Source organism: Podarcis muralis, chromosome 5 (assembly GCF_964188315.1).
Source record: "Podarcis muralis chromosome 5, rPodMur119.hap1.1, whole genome shotgun sequence".
Classification (NCBI taxonomy): Eukaryota; Metazoa; Chordata; class Lepidosauria; order Squamata; family Lacertidae; genus Podarcis; species Podarcis muralis.
Window position 1 is genome coordinate 61,666,197 of NC_135659.1, and position 21,484 is coordinate 61,687,680.

Below are 21,484 nucleotides of genomic sequence, written 5' to 3' on the forward strand. Positions count from 1 at the left end.
CCATCACTCAGCCACATAGCCTGAATCAAAGACTACTGTGGCTGTTTCCCACTCACAGACCAAATAATAAAAAATAAAATTGCATTCCAGCAAGTGTGTTAGGACCCCTGAGAATGATACTTCCCCTCCCCACAGAGCACAACAGGAACAAACCTAAATTAGACCACAGCTATTATCCAGTTCAGTGGATCTGAAACACACTGCAATCTCTCTCTTTTCTTTTCTTTTTTAAAAAAGGCAGGCTGTGGAGAAGAAAAAGATGGCAAGGCTTCTCCCCCCTCCCGTCTCTACTGCAACTGATCAAAGTGGGGTGTAAACGAATCCTTTGCAGGCATAAAACTGGGGCCTTTGTACATCAGTTTCTCAGTGGGGTTTGGACTGCACTTTAATGACCTCTGACCTACTTATTCATTTGTGATTTTCCAACAGGGAGTTAAAAGGAAATAGTGGGGAAGCTGCACTTACCCATATACTGAAATTCTATCACACCGGGAGGCTGTTTAGCCAGAGATTTGGTGTCTTTCTATAGCTTGTGAACTATTCAGCCACAGTCCCTGTGAAGCTTTCAGTAGCATCAAACACGGCTTTTAAAGACAAATCTGTTCCATACCCAGGGGCATCTTCTATATGCTGCAGACTCTAAGGATGTTGAAGGTTGCAGTGTGGTTGTGCCAACATCAACTGACCCCAGGATTAAGTAGACAATTGAAGCTGATGCTTGTTCCTTGTACCCTTCCCGTCCTTGACTCCCAGCGGCAAGCTCCCTCTCCTCCTTTTTTAATGATTGCTGTTCATTTCAAAAGTTTTTTCCAGATGTACAACAGTGCAGTGTACAATGTATTAATCATTTTTTTCATTTAAAAAACCCCAAAACACATAACTATAACAATAACAATACAGCTTTCACCAATACAGTGGTACCTCGGGTTACATACGCTTCAGGTTACAGACTCCGCTAACCCAGAAATAGTACCTCGGGTTAAGGACTTTGCTTCAGGATGAGAACAGAAATCGTGCTCCGGCGACGCAGCAGGCCCCATTAGCTAAAGTGGTACCTCAGGTTAAGAACAGTTTCAAGTTAAGAACGGACCTCCGGAACGAATTAAGTACTTAACCAGAGGTACCACTGCATGAAAGACAAATGGACAGAGGCAATACAGTGGTAACTCGCAAGACGAATGCCTCGCAAGACAAAAAACTCGCTAGACCAAAGGGTTTTTTGTTTTTTGAGCTGCTTTGCAAGACGATTTTCCCTATGGGCTTGCTTCGCAAGACGGAAACGTCTTGCAAGTTTGTTTCCTTTTTCTTAACACCGTTAATACAATTGCAACTTGACTTCGAGGAGCAATTCATGGAACGCGGTGTGGTAGCCTTTTTTGAGGTTTTTAAAGACTTTGGTCATTTTTGAAGCTTTTCTAAAACTTTCCCGACACCGTGCTTCGCAAGACGAAAAAAATCGCAAGACGACAAAACTCGCGGAACGAAATAATTTCGTCTTGCAAGGCACCACTGTACTTTACACGCTAATAACACCAACTGCTATACAGACACCAGAAGCAACTCAGGAGAGAAGGTGACTTAGTAATATGTCCTGCTTGCAATAAAACACGTCTCTACCGTATCGGTCTCTACACTCTCTACACTCACAGCAGGCACTGTGACTCTCCAATGGTTGGGCTTTACTCCCAAAGGCTCACTCTTCCACTGTCTCCCAAGATGTCAACAATATGTCCAACCAGAAGTTGTTCTGAGAGACTGATGGCTGCACAGCCCCTCTCTGACCAGCTATATAATGCAAAAAGGAATCCCAAGGCCACATTCACACACAAATCAGGGGTCGGCAAGGTTTACTGGCCATGGGCTAGATCACTCCCATGGAGATTGTCCGTGGGCCAGACTGGCGCAGCGCGATGCCGGAAATTGCATCTGCGCATGCCCGCAGCGCCGGAAATTGCGCCTGCAGAGAAGCGATTTCCAGTGTCTGCGTGTGCACAGACATGATTTCCGGCGTTGCGCTGTGAGTCCCTGCGCTGTGCCAGTTTGGCGCAGTGCGCGGGGGGCTTGCCGAGTGGGCGGCTCAGTTCAAGGGCAGCTCGTTGGCTGGTAAAACGGTCTTCGTAGGCCACATCCGGCCCATGGGCCGCACGTTGCTGACCCCTGGCTGAAATCTTTAGAGCAATCTGAAGCTGCGGAAACTGTAGCTCTGTGAATAGGGGTCTCGGGGTCTCCTAACAATTGTCAGCATTGTTAACAAATGACAAATGAAATCTTTGGGGGAAGCCACGACTGTTCAAAGAGGCATCATAGTATTTTTAATGTGCGGCGTGAACATGGCTCAACTGTCTGCAAATGCATCTCTCTTGCTCTCACCCCTCATTTACTTATATTTAAATACTATTACCACTCTTACATAAAAATATCAAAGTGGTTTGCAATGAAAATGCAGAAAACTGTGCATTCTTAACTACCTGCCTTGATGGAATAGGAAAGTTTTCAGCAGGTGTTTAAAAGTTGAAACAGAAGGCGCACCTGCTGACTCTATGTCTCTGCATCACTGTTTCTGCTATGTGCACACCTTGGACCACCAGCCTTGTATCGAAAACTGATGATCCTTTCCAGTGGTGTGTGATCTCTAAGCAAGCGACTGCCAGCAAATAACAAATTCAGTCTTTATCGAGCAAGCCTCACATAGCCTCTGGAAATACTGGAAGGAGGGCAAGGCCAGGGTCATGATGAAACTTCTAATTAACAATGGCTGTAATTTCCTGGAACACCCACCTCAGTTGGACCACAGGGCACGCCCACCACATGTTCAACTTTGTGCCAAATCGATTGCATCCTCTCCAACACAACCTACTTAGAGTCCTAGCCATGTGACCTAGTTTCTGCAGCATCGTGTACCAGTGATAAATCAATTTCAGCATGGTTTCCCTCAGTCTCGCAAGGACAGATTTCAAAAGCAGTGTTAGAAATTCAGATATATAAGCTAGGCGGCCAAACGGCACCTTAAACCTAGGTTATGGTTACCACAACAGTATGTGTATTCACCAGGGGGTTGCATAAATGAGGCTTCCAACATTACAATTCTATGATCTCAACTATATTGCTTGACTGTAGCATCCTCTTACAACAATTCACCTGTCCCAGTATGCAAGAAGGAGAAACACACACAGGGGAAATGGAACAGGTATTAACTATGGACTAAGGCAGAGGTTTTTAAGCTGTGATTGCCAACCCAGCGCCCAGAAATCTCCATGTAGTCGCAACTGGACCCGGACCAGTGGCAAAACACACCCAGGGAATTTCAAACACTGTTCAAAGGCAATCTCAACCCCACAGCAACCCAGGTATTTCCCACAATGTCATACCCAAGATCTCCCTCCCAGACTTTGCACAATCTGATCAATGATCAAAAGGTCCCAGACAGGACAAGAGAGAGTCCAATACGCTAACATGACCCCTTTCAGGTTAGGCTTTTCGTTAATGCACCAGGTGAGATCCTTAGGAATAGTCCCCATTCTTTACAAAGCTTTACAGAACACCTGCATTATTTGTAGCCAATGAAACAGTACATTGCTCAGTTCAATGTTGAGCTCCACCTAAAGGTTGGCCTGCTATATACAGTGGTGCCACGCAAGACGAAATTAATTCGTTCCGCGAGTTTTTTCGTCTTGCGATTTTTTCGTCTTGCGAAGCACGGTTTCGGAAAAGCTTCAAAAATCACCAAAGTCTTAAAAAACCTCAAAAAAGGCTACCACACCGCATGCTATGAGTTGCTCCTCGAAGTCAAGTCGCAACTGTATTAACGGTTTTAAGAAAAAGGAAACAAACTTGCAAGACGTTTCCGTCTTGCGAAGCAAGCCCATAGAGAAAATCGTCTTGCGAAGCAGCTCAAAAAACCAAAAACCCTTTCGTCTTGCGAGTTTTCCGTCTTGCGAGGCATTCGTCTTGCGAGGTACCACTGTATATATCATTTATTTGATGGAGACCCTTGCTCTCTCACTTGCTGCACTTTACCCAGATGATCAAAACTTGGGTGCCACAAAAAAGGGTAGTGGCAGTGTTTTGCCCATTTCTGCCACAATTTCAGAGTTACTCTTAAGAAGAAATTCAAGATCGCTCCAAGTTTTCCCTGGGTGGCCCTGCTTCATGGACCACCTTCCCACATTTTTTATAGTTTTTAAAGGCATTACTGTTTCCAGTAATTTAAAGCATTCCCCTTCATTGAAAACAAAACAAAAAATCATGTTAACCAGTAGCTACCAATATAAACAATCAAATCTAGATTTCACAATAGACCACTTTTTGCCTCTTCTACAGATCATTGCAAATTAAGCAACATGGGTTACAGCAAGCCCATGCCTTGCAGAACAGGACTCTTCAGAAGGCGCTTGCTTTGGGGCATTTAGAATCAGAAGGGAAGAGATTTCACAAAGGGTTAAAGCAAGGACTAGATAAGCAGCCATGATTCAATTTAATTGAAAGCAGCCGTGAGTTCCCAAGATTATAAACTGCTGTTGGAAACAATGAGAGACTACCAAAGCAATCCTGACCAGTAGATCTGCTGGCTGGAGTGGATGGGGTGGAGCACATCTTCATCAGTAGAGTTTTCCCCAGGCGGTAGATCTATCACTGGCAGTGTTTCTGCTGTTTGTAAGCCCCAAAACAGGGTGATCCAGGCCAGTGTTAGTGGTCACCTTGGATCTGATGGATCCAAAGCCCCTTCATTCTCCCAAGAGGTCTATCAGACCCATCAACTACATCAGCCAGTTAATACCTGCCTTCAGGGGCAAGATCTGAAACCAAGATCTACCAGGAATAATAATTTTAAAAAAGACTAAAGAGTCATACACACACATTAAGCCCAGGCTGCTATGAGTCAGGACAGCAACAGATGGGTGATAGCTTCAATGATGTATAAAATTGCTCTGCCCATTCTTTGCAAGCAACGCCCTTTTCCAAAAACACAAGGTTAGAGTATTTCCTCTGGCCTAAAATATGATGGAATTTCTCTTAACGATTTGATAATTGATCTATGGAATTCTTTGATGCAAGTCATATGATTCATGAGAGCTACAAACGTATTACCTTTCCATTCCATCCTTCCTCCAAGGAACTTGAGGCGGAATAGACGACTCCCTCCCTTGTAAGCAAGAACCCTCTGAGGCAGATTAGGTTAAGAGCTGCTAACTATCCCAAAATCACAAAATGAGTATAATGGCTGGGTAGGGATTCTGATTTAGAAAAGGGTGGCTCATTGAAAAAGGGCTCTTGCACCTTTAATAATGGTGGTGAAGAGGGATTCTCAGCAGGTATAGCTGAAGGAAGTCTCCAAAAAGTGGCCTCTCTTTCTAGAAACTGGCTCTCAATCTACCACAGAAACACAAACAGTTCAGAAGACTTTCATATTGAAGCCAAAGGAGACTGGATATCTGCTTTGGCTTTTTACATCACAATCCTGAGAAATTCACTCAGCACCACCGTCCTGGTTTTTAAGCAGAGGTTGGATGGCTATCTGCAATGTATGATCTAGTTGAGATTCCAGCATTGCAAGGGGGCTGGACTAGAGGATATTGGGGCCCCTTCCAATTCTACAATTCTATGATTCCATAGAATTGGGAAAGGAGTACGACAAGGCTGTATTTTGTCTCCCTGCTTATTTAATTTATATGCAGAATACATCATGCGAAAGGCTGGGCTGGATGAATCCCAAGCTGGAATTAAGATTGCCGGAAGAAATATCAACAACCTCAGATATGCAGATGACACAACCTTGATGGCAGAAAGTGAGGAGGAATTAAAGAACCTTTTAATGAGGGTGAAAGAGGAGAGCGCAAAATATGGTCTGAAGCTCAACATCAAAAAAACGAAGATCATGGCCACTGGTCCCATCACCTCCTGGCAAATAGAAGGGGAAGAAATGGAGGCAGTGAGAGATTTTACTTTCTTGGGCTCCATGATCACTGCAGATGGTGACAGCAGCCACGAAATTAAAAGACGCCTCCTTCTTGGGAGAAGGGCAATGACAGGCCTAGACAGCATCTTGAGAAGTAGAGACGTCACCTTGCCAACAAAGGTCCGTATAGTTAAAGCCATGGTTTTCCCAGTAGTGATGTATGGAAGTGAGAGCTGGACCATCAAGAAGGCTGATCGCCGAAGAATTGATGCTTTTGAATTATGGTGCTGGAGAAGACTCTTGAGAGTCCCATGGACTGCAAGAAGATCAAACGCATCCATTCTTAAGGAAATCAGCCCTGAGTGCTCACTGGAAGGACAGATCGTGAAGCTGAGGCTCCAGTACTTTGGCCACCTCATGAGAAGAGAAGACTCCCTGGAGAAGACACTGATGCTGGGAAAGATGGAGGGCACAAGGAGAAGGGGGCGACAGAGGACGAGATGGTTGGATAGTGTTTTCGAGGTTACCAGCATGAGTCTGACCAAACTGCGGGAAGTAGTGGGGGACAGAGGTGCCTGGCGTGCTCTGGTCCATGGGGTCACGAAGAGTCGGACACGACTAAACGACTAAACAACAACAAATGATTCCATAAATAGAATCTGAAGATATTTCAAGAGGATGCACTTAAAAAAAAATGCCACCACCAATCCAACATGTATAGTGGGAAGAGTGTAGCTGCTCCACACACTTGTCTTCAGCTCTGAAATTAAAACAGAAGGAGCCATAACTTCCAAAGCACCATACTGGTGAAATTCTGGTAAAAATAGTAAGTCTTACACACACACACACACACACACACACACACACACACACAATTGAAGCCAGGCTAGTCCTTATGCAGAGAGCCAGTGTTTCACAGTATAGTTTCTCCTATGGAACAAAAAAGCTTGAATGTTGAATGATAGATTGCAATTATTTAAGAACTAGCAACTACAGGATCATCTTGGCTATCTCTTAGTGCAGACCCAGGTGACTGAGCCTGAGCTTCCACTGCCGCCGCCCCACCACAAACCATTTTAATTTCTTCAGTAATGTTTTATTTTGGATTTGATGTTTTAATGTAGATTGTGAACTGCTTTGATATTTTAAAAAATTATATAAAGTGGTATAGAAATTAATATAATAATAATAATAATAATAATAATAATAATAATAATAATAATAATAATTTTTATTTATACCCCGCCCTCCCTAGCCAAGGCCGGGCTCAGAGCATGAATAAATACATGCATGGCTATGAGTAACTATGGACATATTTAAACCTGGACATCTCAAAGGCGTTTTGCTACCCAGTATGAGTGGGTGGGAGGGACCTGGTTTTATTTCAACAGAGGTGCAAACACAAATGAAACACCAAAGGAGGAAGTGAGAAATGCAACATCCGAAGAAACAGGAACAAAAATAAAATACAAGAGAGCAACACTTTTAATTGAACTAACCCCCTGCCACTTAAGAGTATGACAGCTTTTGAGTTCCACAGAGCTTTTCATCAGACGGAATGCAATCAAAAGGCAGATATTTGCAATACACAACGCTTTTATAGCACTAGAACTGTGCTATTAAATCTGTTATTAGAGCTCATCATCTATTGCAAATAAGCTTGTTGCTTTTCCAGGGGCGGCGGCCGGGGGTGGGGCAGAAATCCAAAACAACTCACCTCCCACCGTCGACTTGTAGTGTTTGTTGAAACTATCGTTGGCATACCGCTGGACCAGTGACGTCTTCCCAACTGTGGCATCCCCAATAATCAGCACTTTGAACATATGGTCGTGATGGCCCATGGTTTGGAACAGCCAAGTAAACTCAAGGCCGTTTCCTCAATTCTTGGGAGGGGACAGCAGCCACGTGGGAGGCAAGGACTCCTCACTTTTCCCTAGAGGGCGAAAAAAAATATGTGCATTCAAAAGCAGCCTCCAAAGCCCAGGCAGGCGTTACAGAGTTTAGCGCTTCTCGGTTTTCCATCTGGAGTAAGCAATCACCTCCCTCTAAGAAACAGGGATCTTGCGAAGCCACCGAGCACCAAGGGGTTGGGGGGTCAGTATGCAACTTTTACGTTTAATTGTCCGCTCCCTCCTGCAGGTCCAGCTCTCGCTGAACGCAGGGAGGCAGCAAGCAGTGTTTCCAATTATTTGCACCCAGGAGAAGACTCACCGGCCCTACCGTACGCGTTTAAAACGCACCAAGCGGATCCCAAACAGGAGTTCTCCACCCGACGAGTAGCGAAAGCAAAACACACTGTCAGCAGCAGCCGGGCGCTCGCTGGGGAGGAAACCAAATCTGTACACGCCGTTGCACCACAGAAGCAAAAAAGTCTTTGCAGGGAAAGCGTTCGCATTGCCGTTTGCATAGAAAGAGGCTTAAGCTCTTGATAGGATCTTCATCCTGCAACTAGCGCGCCTCTAGCCGCGGCTTCTGCGCTGCCGAGCCTTTTCCGCATTCTCCTGGCCGTCATGTGAGAGAGGGCGGGGCGGCTGCCTCGCCCCGTCGGAGGAACTACAGTACCCAGCATGCATAGGGCGAAGCGCCCCCTATTAAATCCGTAAGCCGGAGCGCCTGCCTCATGGGAAATGTAGTGTTTTAGGGAAGGAAAAGTGTAGCCGCGGTCTGTCCTTCAGGAGGCAGGCACCGCGGCTCGTGCGATGTATAGATGTCTATATAGTGCAGTGCTGGCAGGGCCGGATTTAGGTTTAATGAGGCCCTAAGCTACTGAAGGTCATGGGGCCCTTTATATGTCCAGCTGTCCTTTGTCAACAACAAATTGTCGCTGTTTTTTGTGTTGAATATATGCTATATGGTAATTTATGGACCTAATAGGTATCTAAAGCCAATTGCACATAACAAAATATGTATTTTATCAAAGTAATTGTTGAACTGAAATACAATTAAGAAGTATATTAATAGTGACATGGGGGAGCAAGAGAGTGGGGCCCTAAGCTATAGCTTGTTTAGCTTATATGTAAATCCGGCACTGCGTGTTGGTGTATAAAATCTCCTCCAATGCTGGCTGTTGAATTTTGCACTATTCATTAAATTTGTATACCGCCCTTGACCCGCAGATCTCAGGGCGGTTCACAACATAAAAATACAAGATAAAAGCCCAAAATGCATGATAGAAACAAGAATGAAAAAGCACAAACCAATAACCCTTTCCCTATAAACACATTTAAAAGGGGTGTAAGATGCCAATCAGCCAAAGGCCTGGTTAGAGAGGAATGTTTGTGTCTGGTGCCTAAATGTGTTTAATGAAGGTGCCAGGTGAACCCCTCTGGGAAGAGGATTCAACAAAAGTGGAGCCACTACAGAAAAGGCCCTTTCTCATGTTGCTATCCTCCGGACCGCTTATGGAGGAAGCACATGAACGAGGACCTCGGATGATGCTCTCAGGGTCTGGGTAGCTTCCTATGCAGGTCCTTGGGGTATGCAAGTGCTTAAAAGAAACACTTTCCTCCATCCTCTTTCTCTGTGCCATGCACCATTTTATAATTTTACTAGGGGAGCTGCATCCCTTTGATCATTTTGGTTGCCCTTTCCTGAACCAAATTCTACAATATCGTTTTTGAAGTGAGGGGACCAGAACTGAATATAGACATCATTCTGTGTCTGGAAAAAAGCCAACCAAAGAAGAATGGCAAATCAAGTTGATGGACTATGCTGAAATGGCAAGATTAACTGGGAAGCTCAGGAACCAAGAAGACAATAAATTTTAAAAAGAATAGGAAATGTTTATAATGTATTTACAAAATTATTGCATACAGGTCAAAACATTAGCAGGATTCTAAATGCACCTGTAATGTAACAGAAAGTATAGATAACTTAGGGAAATGAAAAATTAGAGCAGTATTGATATGCAGTTGAAAATAGAATTAAGAGGACACATGGATGGGATGGGGGGAAGTCAGGAGATTCAGAGTAATCTCGATATGTGGAATATATATGATCTTTTGATGAAAGTTTATTCTTTTTCTTTCTTTTCTTTTTCTATCTTTTCTTTCTTTATTTTTGAAAATCAAATAAAAAATTATAAAAAACAAAAAAGGAAAAAGCTGCTATGAGCGCTACATTTCTTCCTCTCATAAAAAAACCTGTTAAAGGCAAATCTGTATAATTTACCATTGCTGGTAGGCATGGATTTCCAGAGAGGTAGTCATGTTAGTCTCTTGCAGCACATCAATCAGCAGGGTATTATGACACCTTGAGGACCAACACATTTATTATGAAATAAACTTCACACCAGTAGGTGAATGAAGTAACATCTTAGTTGGCGGGAGACAATAGCAAGATGGGAGTTCAAAGGAAATTAAATGCAAACGCTACAGTCAGAGATAATTAGAGCTTAGATATGCGTTAAATAGGCACACCTTTAACCCTTGAGAGTAGCAGATTGGTAATAATTGAGATGATTGCATTGCAAACACCTGTTGTGTGGCAGGGAGCCATTCACAAGAAACAGTCAGAGCTTATAAGTGACAGGATATCTGTGCTAATGAATGGAATAAAAATCCTTTGTCTCAACTGAACTCACAAGTGATCTCATTGAACTTCAAGAGGTGCCCCTTGAAGACCTTTGTATTTAGACTATGCAACGGTTTAAATTTTTGTTGTTGTTCAGCCATTCATTGTAATAATTTTGTACTTTAAGGTGTTTTATTTTCTATTGCATAAACTGCTGTACATCACCGTGTTATATTCTATAAATAAAATAAATAGGGTTGTGTCCAACATTCCCACTCCACTATTGCAAGGGGCATGTGCTCACAGGACAGAACTTTCTGCTGCTCTCCCCTGCAGCCCCCCCCCCGCAAGCTCTGGAGGGTGTGGGGGACTCTCCAGAAAGTATTTTTGGGGGTATGCAGGTGTATAGGAAACAGAACTCCCCTGGATCTGCTTTGGATACAACCCATAAACTTTTTGATGAATTGTAATTCAGTTGTTCAAGGTTGCATTCTCCCTTTGAAGTTCACTAAGATCACTTAGAGTTGGAATCAACACACAAATGAAAAAACATTCTGAAAATGCTTAATTTTTTTAAAAAAAATATATACATTGAATTTTCCATAAGGCTCGCCATTGCCATCTAGTGTCACATTGTATATTGCACTTAAAACACACTTAAAACGTTTTATTTGCAGCTGTGTAGCTGAGTCCTGGAATTATTTATGGATATTGCCATTTCCAATGAGGGATTTGTGTCAATTCATTTGTTTGTATACTGACCTGTCTGTCCTGTGTAGAATGCAGAAGGCCATCGGTGAGTTATCAGCATAAACCACATGGAAGATGAGCAGATAATGAATCCCCTGATACTGGTGATGTTTAACTTCTACTTTATATGCTTACCAGCTAAGATTTCACTTTATTCATTTCAGTAAGTGGGCTTGAGGCCATGAAAGCTTGTGCTGTCTTCTCCCTCCAAATCCACAGATTATTCACTGACTGTTTAATGTCATCAAACTTTCACTTTGTCTAGCTTTATTTACTTATTTATTCTACCTTTAACCAGCAATTTAAAGCAGCATTGAACTACCAGTGGAAGCAGATTTCAGGTTGATATTCCCGGGTGAGTACTAGCTGACCAGAAACCCACATATTCTGGAGAGCTGGGACTGATTTTTAAATAGAATCATAGAACTGTGGAGTTGGAAGGAACCATGAGGGGTAATCTAGTCCAACTCCTTGCAATGCAGGAATCTTTTGCCCAATGTGGGGCTTGAACCCACGACCTTCAGATTAAGAGTCCCGTGCTTTCACGCTCTACAAACTGCACTATTTCCTGTGTGACTCACTTTGTCTTTTAGAGAAGGTGAGCACATGACCAGAAGTTATGCAATGTAGGCAGGATGAGTGGTGTTAAAAGGAGAATATCACATGGCCTAGTAATAGGAGAAAGCTGTGAGGGCTGGGCATTGGAGTAGGGCAGGGCAGGCAGACAAGGGAAATTTAGGGACTGTGGATCAGAGCACCTATGGGGCTTGGAAGTGGGGGTTGTGTTTTACATACCAGTAGGATCAGTGAAGCTTCAACTGCAGACCTTTTTTAACCAACAGAAAAACCACCACGAGCTGTATAAAGAAATGTCATCTTTATTTTACCAAATATAATTTATCAGTTAAATTGGCATCTGTCAATTCAGTTACAGCAACTATAAATAATGAGTTTCTTTTTCTTTTAATAAAGGTGTAAACCAATAGCTTCATCGTCGTTTGCAGCCAGGTTTAAATATACATGCATTTGAGTGCAACCGGTGAGAATAAAATTATTCTTCAATGCTTTGAGATTAAATTCTGTTCATACACACCCACTTTGTTACCCCATCTCACCCCACTGTATACATAATAAAATCTAGGGATTCCACCCAAGTGACATGCACACACTCCAGCTCCTGGGCCTGGGGCTAAGTCTTGCAGCCAAGACCAGGAGAGTTACACTCTTTCACGGGATGCACAGACACAGACTTTGACTAGAGAAATGGATGTAATGAGGAAGAAAAGATGTCCAAAGGGGATTCCATGTATAAAGAAACGGATTGCTCAAATGTTACAAAGCTGAAAACTTAGATGCATCCAACAGTACAACACATACAGAGGGAGACAGATGAAGGTCATTATAGAAGTTTAACATTTAACAGCTATGGGAAGGCAAGATGAAAGTCCTGGGCCCTTTAGATAACACTGAGTTATGTTGACAAAGCCCATTCTTAAGCAGAAACTGAGTTATTTACAAGTACTCCCAGTTGGAAGTCAGAAGAGTATCACTTTCAGCTGTGCAAAAACTGTTATTCACAGAAGTTTGACATCTATATCCACATCTACTGTGCCACATAATTAAGGCTACCCTGCAATGTAGACTGAAAAGATGGCCTTAGATACACTTTTGCACTGTGGTCCCAAAGCTTTGTTCTTGATGGCTTGGTATGAAGGCGCCAATGCTCAGGGCAGTCTGAAATAGGCCTCTTGAAGCCACAGGACTATGCTAAGACAGCCCCTGTTTAAGATTAACAGCCTCAAGAGTACAGTGGTCCAATTGAGCCCTTTATGCACCACTTTGGCACAAATTTCCATCTAGATCTTTCATTTTGATCACAGTTCAAGCCTTCTGAACTGGAGCAACACTGCCTCCAAGAGTTATTTAGAAGGTCAGGGTCCCAAATCCAAATTTTATAGGAAACTTATTTATGCTCTAGCCCAGCAAGCATAATCGTGCTAGCAAAAGCTGCCCTGTTATGCTTAGTGGTTGTTTTTTTTAATATAAAAAGGCAATACACCTTTCTGAAGGCAACAGGTATTCTATCTAATCTCGGGCCTGTTAGGCATAGCAAGTCAAATCTAGTACCCCAATCTTCTTCAGAAGACCATTGCGTATTCCAGACACATCCATACTAATTTCCTCTCTGAACTTCAGTTTCATTTAGGAATTAAAGCCAAAAGGAGAAAACACATTATAAAATGATCCTCCACTGTGGAGAAGCTAATGGAGAAGTAAGTAAAGAGAGCTTAAGTCAGACATGGCCAAACTTGGCCCTCCAGATGCTTTGGGACTACAACTCCCATCATCCCTAGCTAACAGAACCAGTGGTCAGGGATGATGGGAATTATAGTCCCCATCTGCAGAGCCAAGTTTGGCCATGCCTGGCTTAAGGAGAGTTTGCACTGAAGAAATGTATTTGATTAGAGTGCCTAACAAGAATAGGTAGACATGACCTATATGCAAGTAAATACCAGCACAAGAGGCCCCCATCCAAGGACAATCTGGAGTCTTCACTTTCATTCCTAGGATGAATGAAATGGTCCCCTTGTTTTAGGTAAGCAATGTGGCTGTTTTCATTTATGTTATCTTGAGCTACTCATTCGAAGGGTTCCAGCTCCATGAGGGCCAGAGCATGGTGCTTGCAGAACTTGTGGTGAGCATGATGGACTTCAAAAGAGGAAATGCATTGCTCACAGAAGCTAATCTGTATTTCCCCCAATGTTCCCTGGCCAGCGGAGCTCAGAATGCAGTAAAATCCAGAGGCTCAGGCTCTAGGTTCCCCAGTACTTGGAGTCTTCTACAGAACTTTTGAGACTAAAAATAAATGCCATGCTTCCAAAATAAATTTTAAAAATGCTGTGTCAGTTTCCGGACAGTTACTCTGTCAGATTGGGTGACATTTCTTCAGATTCACAGTCATAAAATAGAACAATTTATTTTTAATACTACCAACCTTAGCCACAACCTGCTAGTGTTGAAAGTGAGAGATGGGTCTTACTTGCTGCCATGCAATGCACCCACAAACAAACCCAGGATGTGCCATATTTAATGACCTCAACATAGAGAGGGTAACCTCTAGGAATTTATTTGACAGAGTGGGGGGGGGGGGAGGTACACCAAGCTGATCTTCCAGACAAACACTTAAGACATACAAGTGAAGAGCTTTCATCCCTGAATACGTGAAGACTTTTGATATGAACCAACTGCTTTGTACTATATAAGGATACATAGGTGACACATTGCTAGGTAGACTGGGAAATATCCAGCATCTGTGCTGTTGCAGATACCCTCAGATAACTTGTGTTGAGAACTCAGGGGCTGCAAAGCACCCACAGTTGACGTCAAAGTGCAGCACCATGACTCATCTCAACGCCGGAATTTAAAATTTGGAGACAATGAGAATATGAAACCAGTTGGTTCATCGTTTTTCAGATCAAAATGGACCATTCATAAACGAAGCAGCATAGAAGAGGCAATAGGTTTAAAAAGGCATTAGGTGAGAGCAAGCGCCCAGGTTCTGTGTAAAGCAGTGAAAACTCTCCTTAACAGCGATAGGCAGCTGAGTATAAGCTGTACTTTGTATCAGCCTTTTTAAAATAACAGATGACCATGTTTTTGCAAGGGAACTGGCACTAAGTGGCAACTAACAGGAACAAGGTGGATCTTAGCTGTATCACTTTTTTAAGACTATAGTATAAAATAGTGGAAGTCCACCATAATCATCTCTTCTTGAGTCAGGCTTTTGTGGACTCCTCAGCAGAGAATGAATTTGGTCTATTCCCACCAATCATTCTGTTATTCCGAGTAGCCCAACATCCTTTAAAGAACATTCAGCCTAGGGTAGGATGCAACACAGTCAGTGAGTTACAGGGCAGTCTACTAATGGCAAGTGGTCAATTTTCTGAGCCACGAAGGTCTTGTTTGTGGTCAAATGAGATGCGGTACTAGTGCTGACAAATTGAAGGAAGCATGCACAGAACCCAAACCACTGAATCCGATTCAGAATCCAGTTGTGACAATAGGCAAATAACTTTTATACCTAATTTAAATAACAAAGCAAATATGAATTGCATCTCTCTCAAACATTAACACACACACACACACACACACACACACACACACACACACAGAGGCCCTTCACATTTAGTGTCTTGAGTGGGTGCAAACTGGGGAAGGTGGGATTTCTTAAAAATCTGATCAATTGTTCTGTAATATCCTTTAGTTCAGATATTAACCATTATGAAATTGCACTTGGTGATTGTCTTTACATATTTTTCTTCTTCTTTTATCCTTCCTAAAACATTTTTTCCTGTACAAACTTGGCTTGAAATATAAACCACATAAAATTCCCATTGAAAATAATGAGAATCCAGTATCAAAGTTAAAGTCCCAAAGAGAGACAGAGAGTGGCAAGCAAGGCTTTGTAGAAGGGGTGGGGGTGGGGAATGTCACTGAAGGAAAAGAGCCGGGGAGTGGAGATGCTGAGGAAGGGTAGCTTCAGTCCCCTACGTCTGTGTCTCGGTCCCCAATGAGCCAGAGAATATGGAAGCTGAGGGCCAGCAGACCTGTCCCAAGCAAGTCGCCCAGCGCTGTCAGGTAAGGTATAGAAAAGTTGTCCGGGTCCATGCCTCTGCCCCACATCCAGTGGACCATCCAGTCGGCAATGTAGAGAAGAATGAGAACCTAGAAGACAGAAGCACAATGCGTCACATTAGCCACTGATGCCAAGGCCACTGGAACTGCATGTTTGGTCTTGAACTGAAGCACTAAAGCAAGCCTGGTATACACAGCATTATCCAATATTGTATGATAACGCAAGCCCCAGTTCAGTAATAAGGGCACAACAGCCACTCCTGCGCAAATGTGGTGGATTAACGGGGATTAACGGGGACACAGCTCTTTTGGGAAAGACTCCCCACTTCTAGCAATGCAGTTAAGTTCCGATTCTAAAGTCACCCAGTAGATTTACAAGGCCTTCCTCTTCAGATGCTAAGCATCTACATCTTTTCCAGTCCCAGGGCCACATTCCCTTCTAGGAACCACATGCCAACAGGGGATGGGGCCAGAGGGAAAAGCAGGCAGAGCAACAAAAGCATATTTTCCATTTGTACAGCGCATAAACAGCCCCCTCTCTGTTCTTCAATCCAAGGAAGTAAGAGGCATGGTCAGAGTTGAAGGACACATTCCAGTCAGGCAAAAGCCCTCAAGAAGGTTGCAAAGCAGGGCTAGTGAGCTTGTGCAGCCTAGAGAGATTCCCAAGGGCCAGATGGAGAGACTTGGAGGACCACATTTGGCCCTCAGGGCTCAAAATGAGGTCAGCCAGCCCTGCTGCATTTGGGACCCTCCTGTTCATTCTGCTGAATGGAGCCCAGGACCTCTATCCCAAAGCCCTGCCCTGATGGCATCACTATAGCAGGGCGAACAACAACAGCGAGCTGACTGGAAGAGAGAAGACTCTATAGTCTGAAATACTGCGGCTGCTCTCACCTCTGGCCTCCTCTCTCTACAGCCCCAGGACCTATGGCCAACTGGCAGGGCAAGTGATGCTCTGCATGTGGTTACTCATGAGAAACTACTGACTGCTTGCCGATGCTCTTCAGCCTTGTGGAGGTGTGAATGAAAGCCATTTAAATTACCGTTACTGCAAATCGCTGTCAGTAGTAAGAGAAATACTATTTTATGCAAAGGTCTCCCTCCAGACCTTTGAAAACGAAGCAACCTGTACTATGCAATGTGCCTGGAATGATAAGTTCACCAAAAGTTCCCTTCTAAAGTTTCCAAGCTCCTGCAAGCATAGTGAGGGTCCATGAGTTGCATCTGGCAGGATGTTTCCTTTCTTCCCAGGAGAACTGCAAGTCACTTCCCTGAGGTTCTGTTCAGCTGCTGACATGACTCAGAGTCTGCAGCTACTTCCACAAGCATCAAGGAAGTGGTCAGTTTTGGCAGAAAGTTCCCTGGCCACAGCCTCTCTTTCCTCCCGCACTTTGCAGTTTGTGCCCAAGAATTATGGGAAGCCAAAATCCGCTACGAGGACAGCTGAGAGTAATCCGAACCCTCAGCATCCATTTCACTAGCCTCGTCCCCACCCCCTTCCATCATTCATTCTGGCTGACTTGACAACTTACTACTGGGTAAATAAAGTCTTGAACAAGGGAAGGAGGAAATGGCATGCCCCACACCTCCTTTTCTCAGCAGGAAACCTAATTTCTACCCTTCTGTGGCCATACAAGAGTCTATGCGGGAGGAGAAAGGGTTGTAAATTCCTCTGTCAGAAACTACTTTCAGATAAAAGCTACTCAAAATCTAGCCTAATCTTAGAGGGTACATGCTCAATGCAGTTATCTAAAGTGATTAGGACCTGAAGTACAGTACCTCAGAATTGTTGCCCTTAAAAATAAAATAAAAGCACAGAAAGTTTATCTTTCTCCACTCACACAAGACTGAGCATCCTAACCTGTAACTCCAGAAATCTATTTTACCTACTTATCTGGCTGCAAAAAATTCCATAGGTCATCCATGGACACTTTGAAGGTCTCCAAAAGGCTAGAAACCTGTTTAAAAATATTTCCAGAGAAAAAATATTCTGCCCCCCCCCCTGTCTAAAGTTTTGACTGCTCCATCCCTATCCCATACAGTGGTACCTTGGTACTCAAATGCCCTGGTACTCAAACGTCGAAAACCTGGAAGTGTTTTGGTTTTTGTACAATTTTTGGAAGCCAAACGTCCGATGCAGCTGTCGGCTATTGTTTCCAGAGCACCTGCACCAATCAGAAGCTGTGCCTTGGTTTTTGAACATTTTGGAAGTCAAACGGACTTCCGGAACAGATTAAGTATGGCGCTTTTGTTTTTGCTATTTATTTTGTGTTTTTGTTTTTTGAGGCTTTTTCAGTTACTTTGTTTTTGTGACTGTGTGGAACCCAGTTCAGCTACTGATTGATTGATTGTATGACTGCGAAAATGGATAAAAGCCCCCCATCCAAACAATGATTATCATCAGTGCAGGTAAGAAAAAAAGTAATTTTAATTTTTATCATCTACAATATGTCTTATTTATTTTATAGTACAGTACATTGATTATTGCTTTCATTTTATGGATCAATGGTCTCATTGGATAGTAAAATTCATGTTAAATTGCTGTTTTAGGGGTTGTTTTAAAAAGTCTGGGACGGATTAATCTGTTTTGCATTACTTTCTATGAGAAAGTTTGCCTTGGTTTTGGAATGCTTTGGTTTTGGAATGGACTTCCAGAACAAATTAAGTTTGAGAACCAAGGTACCACTGTATTGGTTCACCAATTAGTCTATTATCCAAATTAGTAGGTTAGGCATTTGGACAGTCATTTAGATAACTTTATTATGACAACTAAAAAGGACTGAATTGTTAGTATAAACATTTGTTTTTAAAAAAACCCATGTGCAAATATTGACTGTGCTTGTACATGGCATAAATTACCAAATAACATTTTGTTTTATAATGTGCAGAAACACAGCATACTTTGACAGAACAGCAAACTGGAGAACATTTTAGATAGTATTTCACTATAAATGTTTATTAGTAGAAGAACAGAGGTTGGACTCTTATACTTACATGGAAGTAAGATCCATAGAATTCAGTGGGACTTGCTTAGACATATCAAAGCTTGTGAATTGCTTAAGAATTGCATGTCCAAATACAGCTTTACAAAAAGGATTTTAAACTAAGCCTGGCACTATTTAGTTATCAGAGGTTCAACATTTTCCAGAACATTAAGTGTCAGGGGAAAAACTGTTTTAAGTTTATAACAGTGGTATGCATGTCATAATGGAAGCTGCATATGATTGAGAGAAATCATATTGGTAGATGTCAGCTCTGTTAAGCAAACAAAAAGGAATTCTTTTTTAAAAAAACTACTGATTTTTAAAAAGTAGTAACAATATACTCAATTGTATCTTTGAAAACAATACTGTATTCTGTAAAATGTGTCTCATTATGCCAAAGGAGCATTGGCTGCAATTCTGTATACAGTTGTACCTCGGATCCCAAATGCCTTGGTACTCAGACGTTTTGGCTCCCGAACGCCGCAAACCCGGAAGTGAGTGTTTCAGTTTGCGAACGTTCTTTGGAACCCGAACGTCTGACAGGGCTTCCACAGCTTCCAATCAGAAGCTGCGCTTTGATTTCTGAATGTTTCGAACTTCCGGAACGGATTCCATTCGACTTCTTAGGTACAACTGTATTCCCTTATCTTAGGGAAACTTCCATTGAATGCGCTAGAACTTGCTTCAGATCTCTTTATAAGTTAACTACTGATAAACTCCTAGGGTTGCTGACCTCATTCTTCCTCCTTCATCCTCAGCTTGGAAAAGGAAACATCTTTTGTGTCTCTCCCGCTGAGATGTAAGAGGAAGCATGGGTCATTGCATTCTACACTCAGTTAAGTTAGAATTAGGAACTTTCCTATCAAGCATGTGTTTCTTGCAATAAACGTAGCTTTCTTATTTTCCTAAACTCAGAGCCTCAGTGTGATTATATGCAGAATAAGGTATGCTCTTCCAGCAGTGATTCCAGCAAGGTCAACTTCTGCTGATGTGCCTAAACTCCAAATGCTGTCAGCATCCTACACCTAACCATGTGTAGGTGGTCAATAAAAGATCCATGTTCATCATTCTAATCAAATTCCAGTCTCACCACTGACAAGGTAGGTCAGGCAACCGAAGCCAGTGCTTACCTGGAGAAGTGCTGCAGTCATGTAGAAAATGATAAAGATCAAGGTGAGTGTTGTGTGGCCGCCTTGCATGGAGCTGATGGTGTAGAGGAAAACAAGATGGCCAGGAACCACCAGGAGGAAGAGCACGCGGGCAGACCGGGAATTCACATCTGCAGGACAGAGGTAAAGAGGCAGCTGAGGAGTTAGCATCACCACCATCATATTTATTAGTTGCTTCATTTCAGAAAGTCGAACTCAAAGAGACTTATGATATACCGTATTTTTTGCTCTATAGGACGCACTTTTCCCCCTCCAAAAATGAAGGGGAAATGTGTGTGCGTCCAATGGAGCGAATGCAGGCTTTCACTGAAGCCTGGAGAGCGAGAGGGGTTGGTGCGCACTGACCCCTTTCGCTCTCCAGGCTTCAGGCAGCTATCCGCAAGCCTTCGGAGCGCAGTGGGAGTTCCCGCCGGGCTCCGAAGGCTTGCGGATAGCAGTCTGCAGCCTGAAGCCCAGGGAGAGCAGCTCCAACTCCCGCTGCGCACCCCAGGCTTCAGGCAGCTATCCGCAAGCCTTCGGAGCCCGGCGGGAACCCCCGCTGCGCTACGAAGGCTCCGAAGGCAACCTCGCCCCCGCTCCCGGACCCGCCCCAGCCCTGCGGCTAAAAAGGGAAGCCAAGACAGCTAGCGGGATCCATCCCACTCGCTGTCTTGGCTTCTGCCAAAGCCGCGTGCAGCCTCTCCAGCTGGAGAGGTTGTGCGCGACTAAAGAGGAAGCCAAGACATGGTCCGGTGCGCCCTATGAAGTGAAAAATACGGTAAAAGCATTAAAATCAAGTGTAAAATAACCTAAAAATACAAGTAATATGTATAAAAGAGCAGGGTCTAGGTTGGTTCACGTGGGGAGAGGTGGTCCTGAAACACATAAGGCTTTATAGGTCAAAACCCGCACTCTGAATTGGGTCTAGAAACAAATTAGCTGGGTGTGATGTGCTCAGATCGTCTTGTCCCAATCAGCAATCAAGCTGCTGAACTCAGCACCAGCTGCAGTTTCCAAGCCATCTTCAAAGGCAGCCCCACGTAGAATGCACTGCAATAATTTCACTTAGATGTTACCACAGCTTAGACAACAGAAGCTAGGTTATCCCACAAATTAATTAGGAGAAGCAGCCTTGACTTCTTCTACCCATTAGACAGAAATCTATGTTTCGTGTCAAGGTTACATGATTAGAATTATATGATAAACAATCTGAATTCCTGCAATTGAAATATGAAAACAAGGATAGTGTATTTTTATTTTGCACGTTCCATTCAGTCACATAATTGAGACTTATTTGTCACCAAGCGGGATATGAAATTAGTTCACATTTGTCAGGACTTGTAGAAAGTCTGTGTGTAACAGCAAGCAACAGGGATCAATGAACCCTCAGCAAATGAATGTGAACAAAGCACCACCAAAAAAATTTCTAGTGCATCTTTGCAACGAGTTGCAATTAATTTCCGGGATTTTCTCTACATCTGTGATGGCTTTCTTTAAGCACATTTCTAGCCAAGGGGACAAAGAATCCTTAGGAGACACTGGATTCTGCACTACAAGCC

The 21,484-nt window shown here is 43.2% G+C and overlaps 2 protein-coding genes across 4 annotated transcripts in view; both read right to left on the reverse strand.

Annotated features, from left to right (window-relative positions):
* Nucleotides 1-8,405, reverse strand: part of RAB29 (RAB29, member RAS oncogene family) — a 21,932-nt gene extending 13,527 nt beyond the window's left edge. The window contains exons 1-2 of one of the 3 annotated variants that reach the window (XM_028734351.2): nucleotides 8,137-8,405; nucleotides 7,614-7,829 (exon numbers count right to left, since the gene is read on the reverse strand). In XM_028734351.2, the coding sequence (XP_028590184.2) occupies nucleotides 7,614-7,737 (124 nt within the window). In that variant the 5' untranslated portion in view covers nucleotides 7,738-7,829; nucleotides 8,137-8,405. Of the gene's footprint in view, nucleotides 1-7,613; nucleotides 7,830-8,107 lie in introns of all 3 variants that reach the window. The other 2 variants (XM_028734350.2, XM_028734349.2) reach the window with 2 other exon arrangements.
* A 3,615-nt stretch (nucleotides 8,406-12,020) lies between these two features.
* SLC41A1 (solute carrier family 41 member 1) overlaps nucleotides 12,021-21,484 on the reverse strand; it is a 39,495-nt gene continuing 30,031 nt past the window's right edge. Inside the window, exons 10-11 of the mRNA XM_028734353.2 lie at nucleotides 19,908-20,056; nucleotides 12,021-15,883 (exon numbers count right to left, since the gene is read on the reverse strand). Of these exons, the coding sequence (XP_028590186.2) occupies nucleotides 15,698-15,883; nucleotides 19,908-20,056 (335 nt within the window). The 3' untranslated portion in view covers nucleotides 12,021-15,697. The remainder of the gene's footprint in view (nucleotides 15,884-19,907; nucleotides 20,057-21,484) is intronic.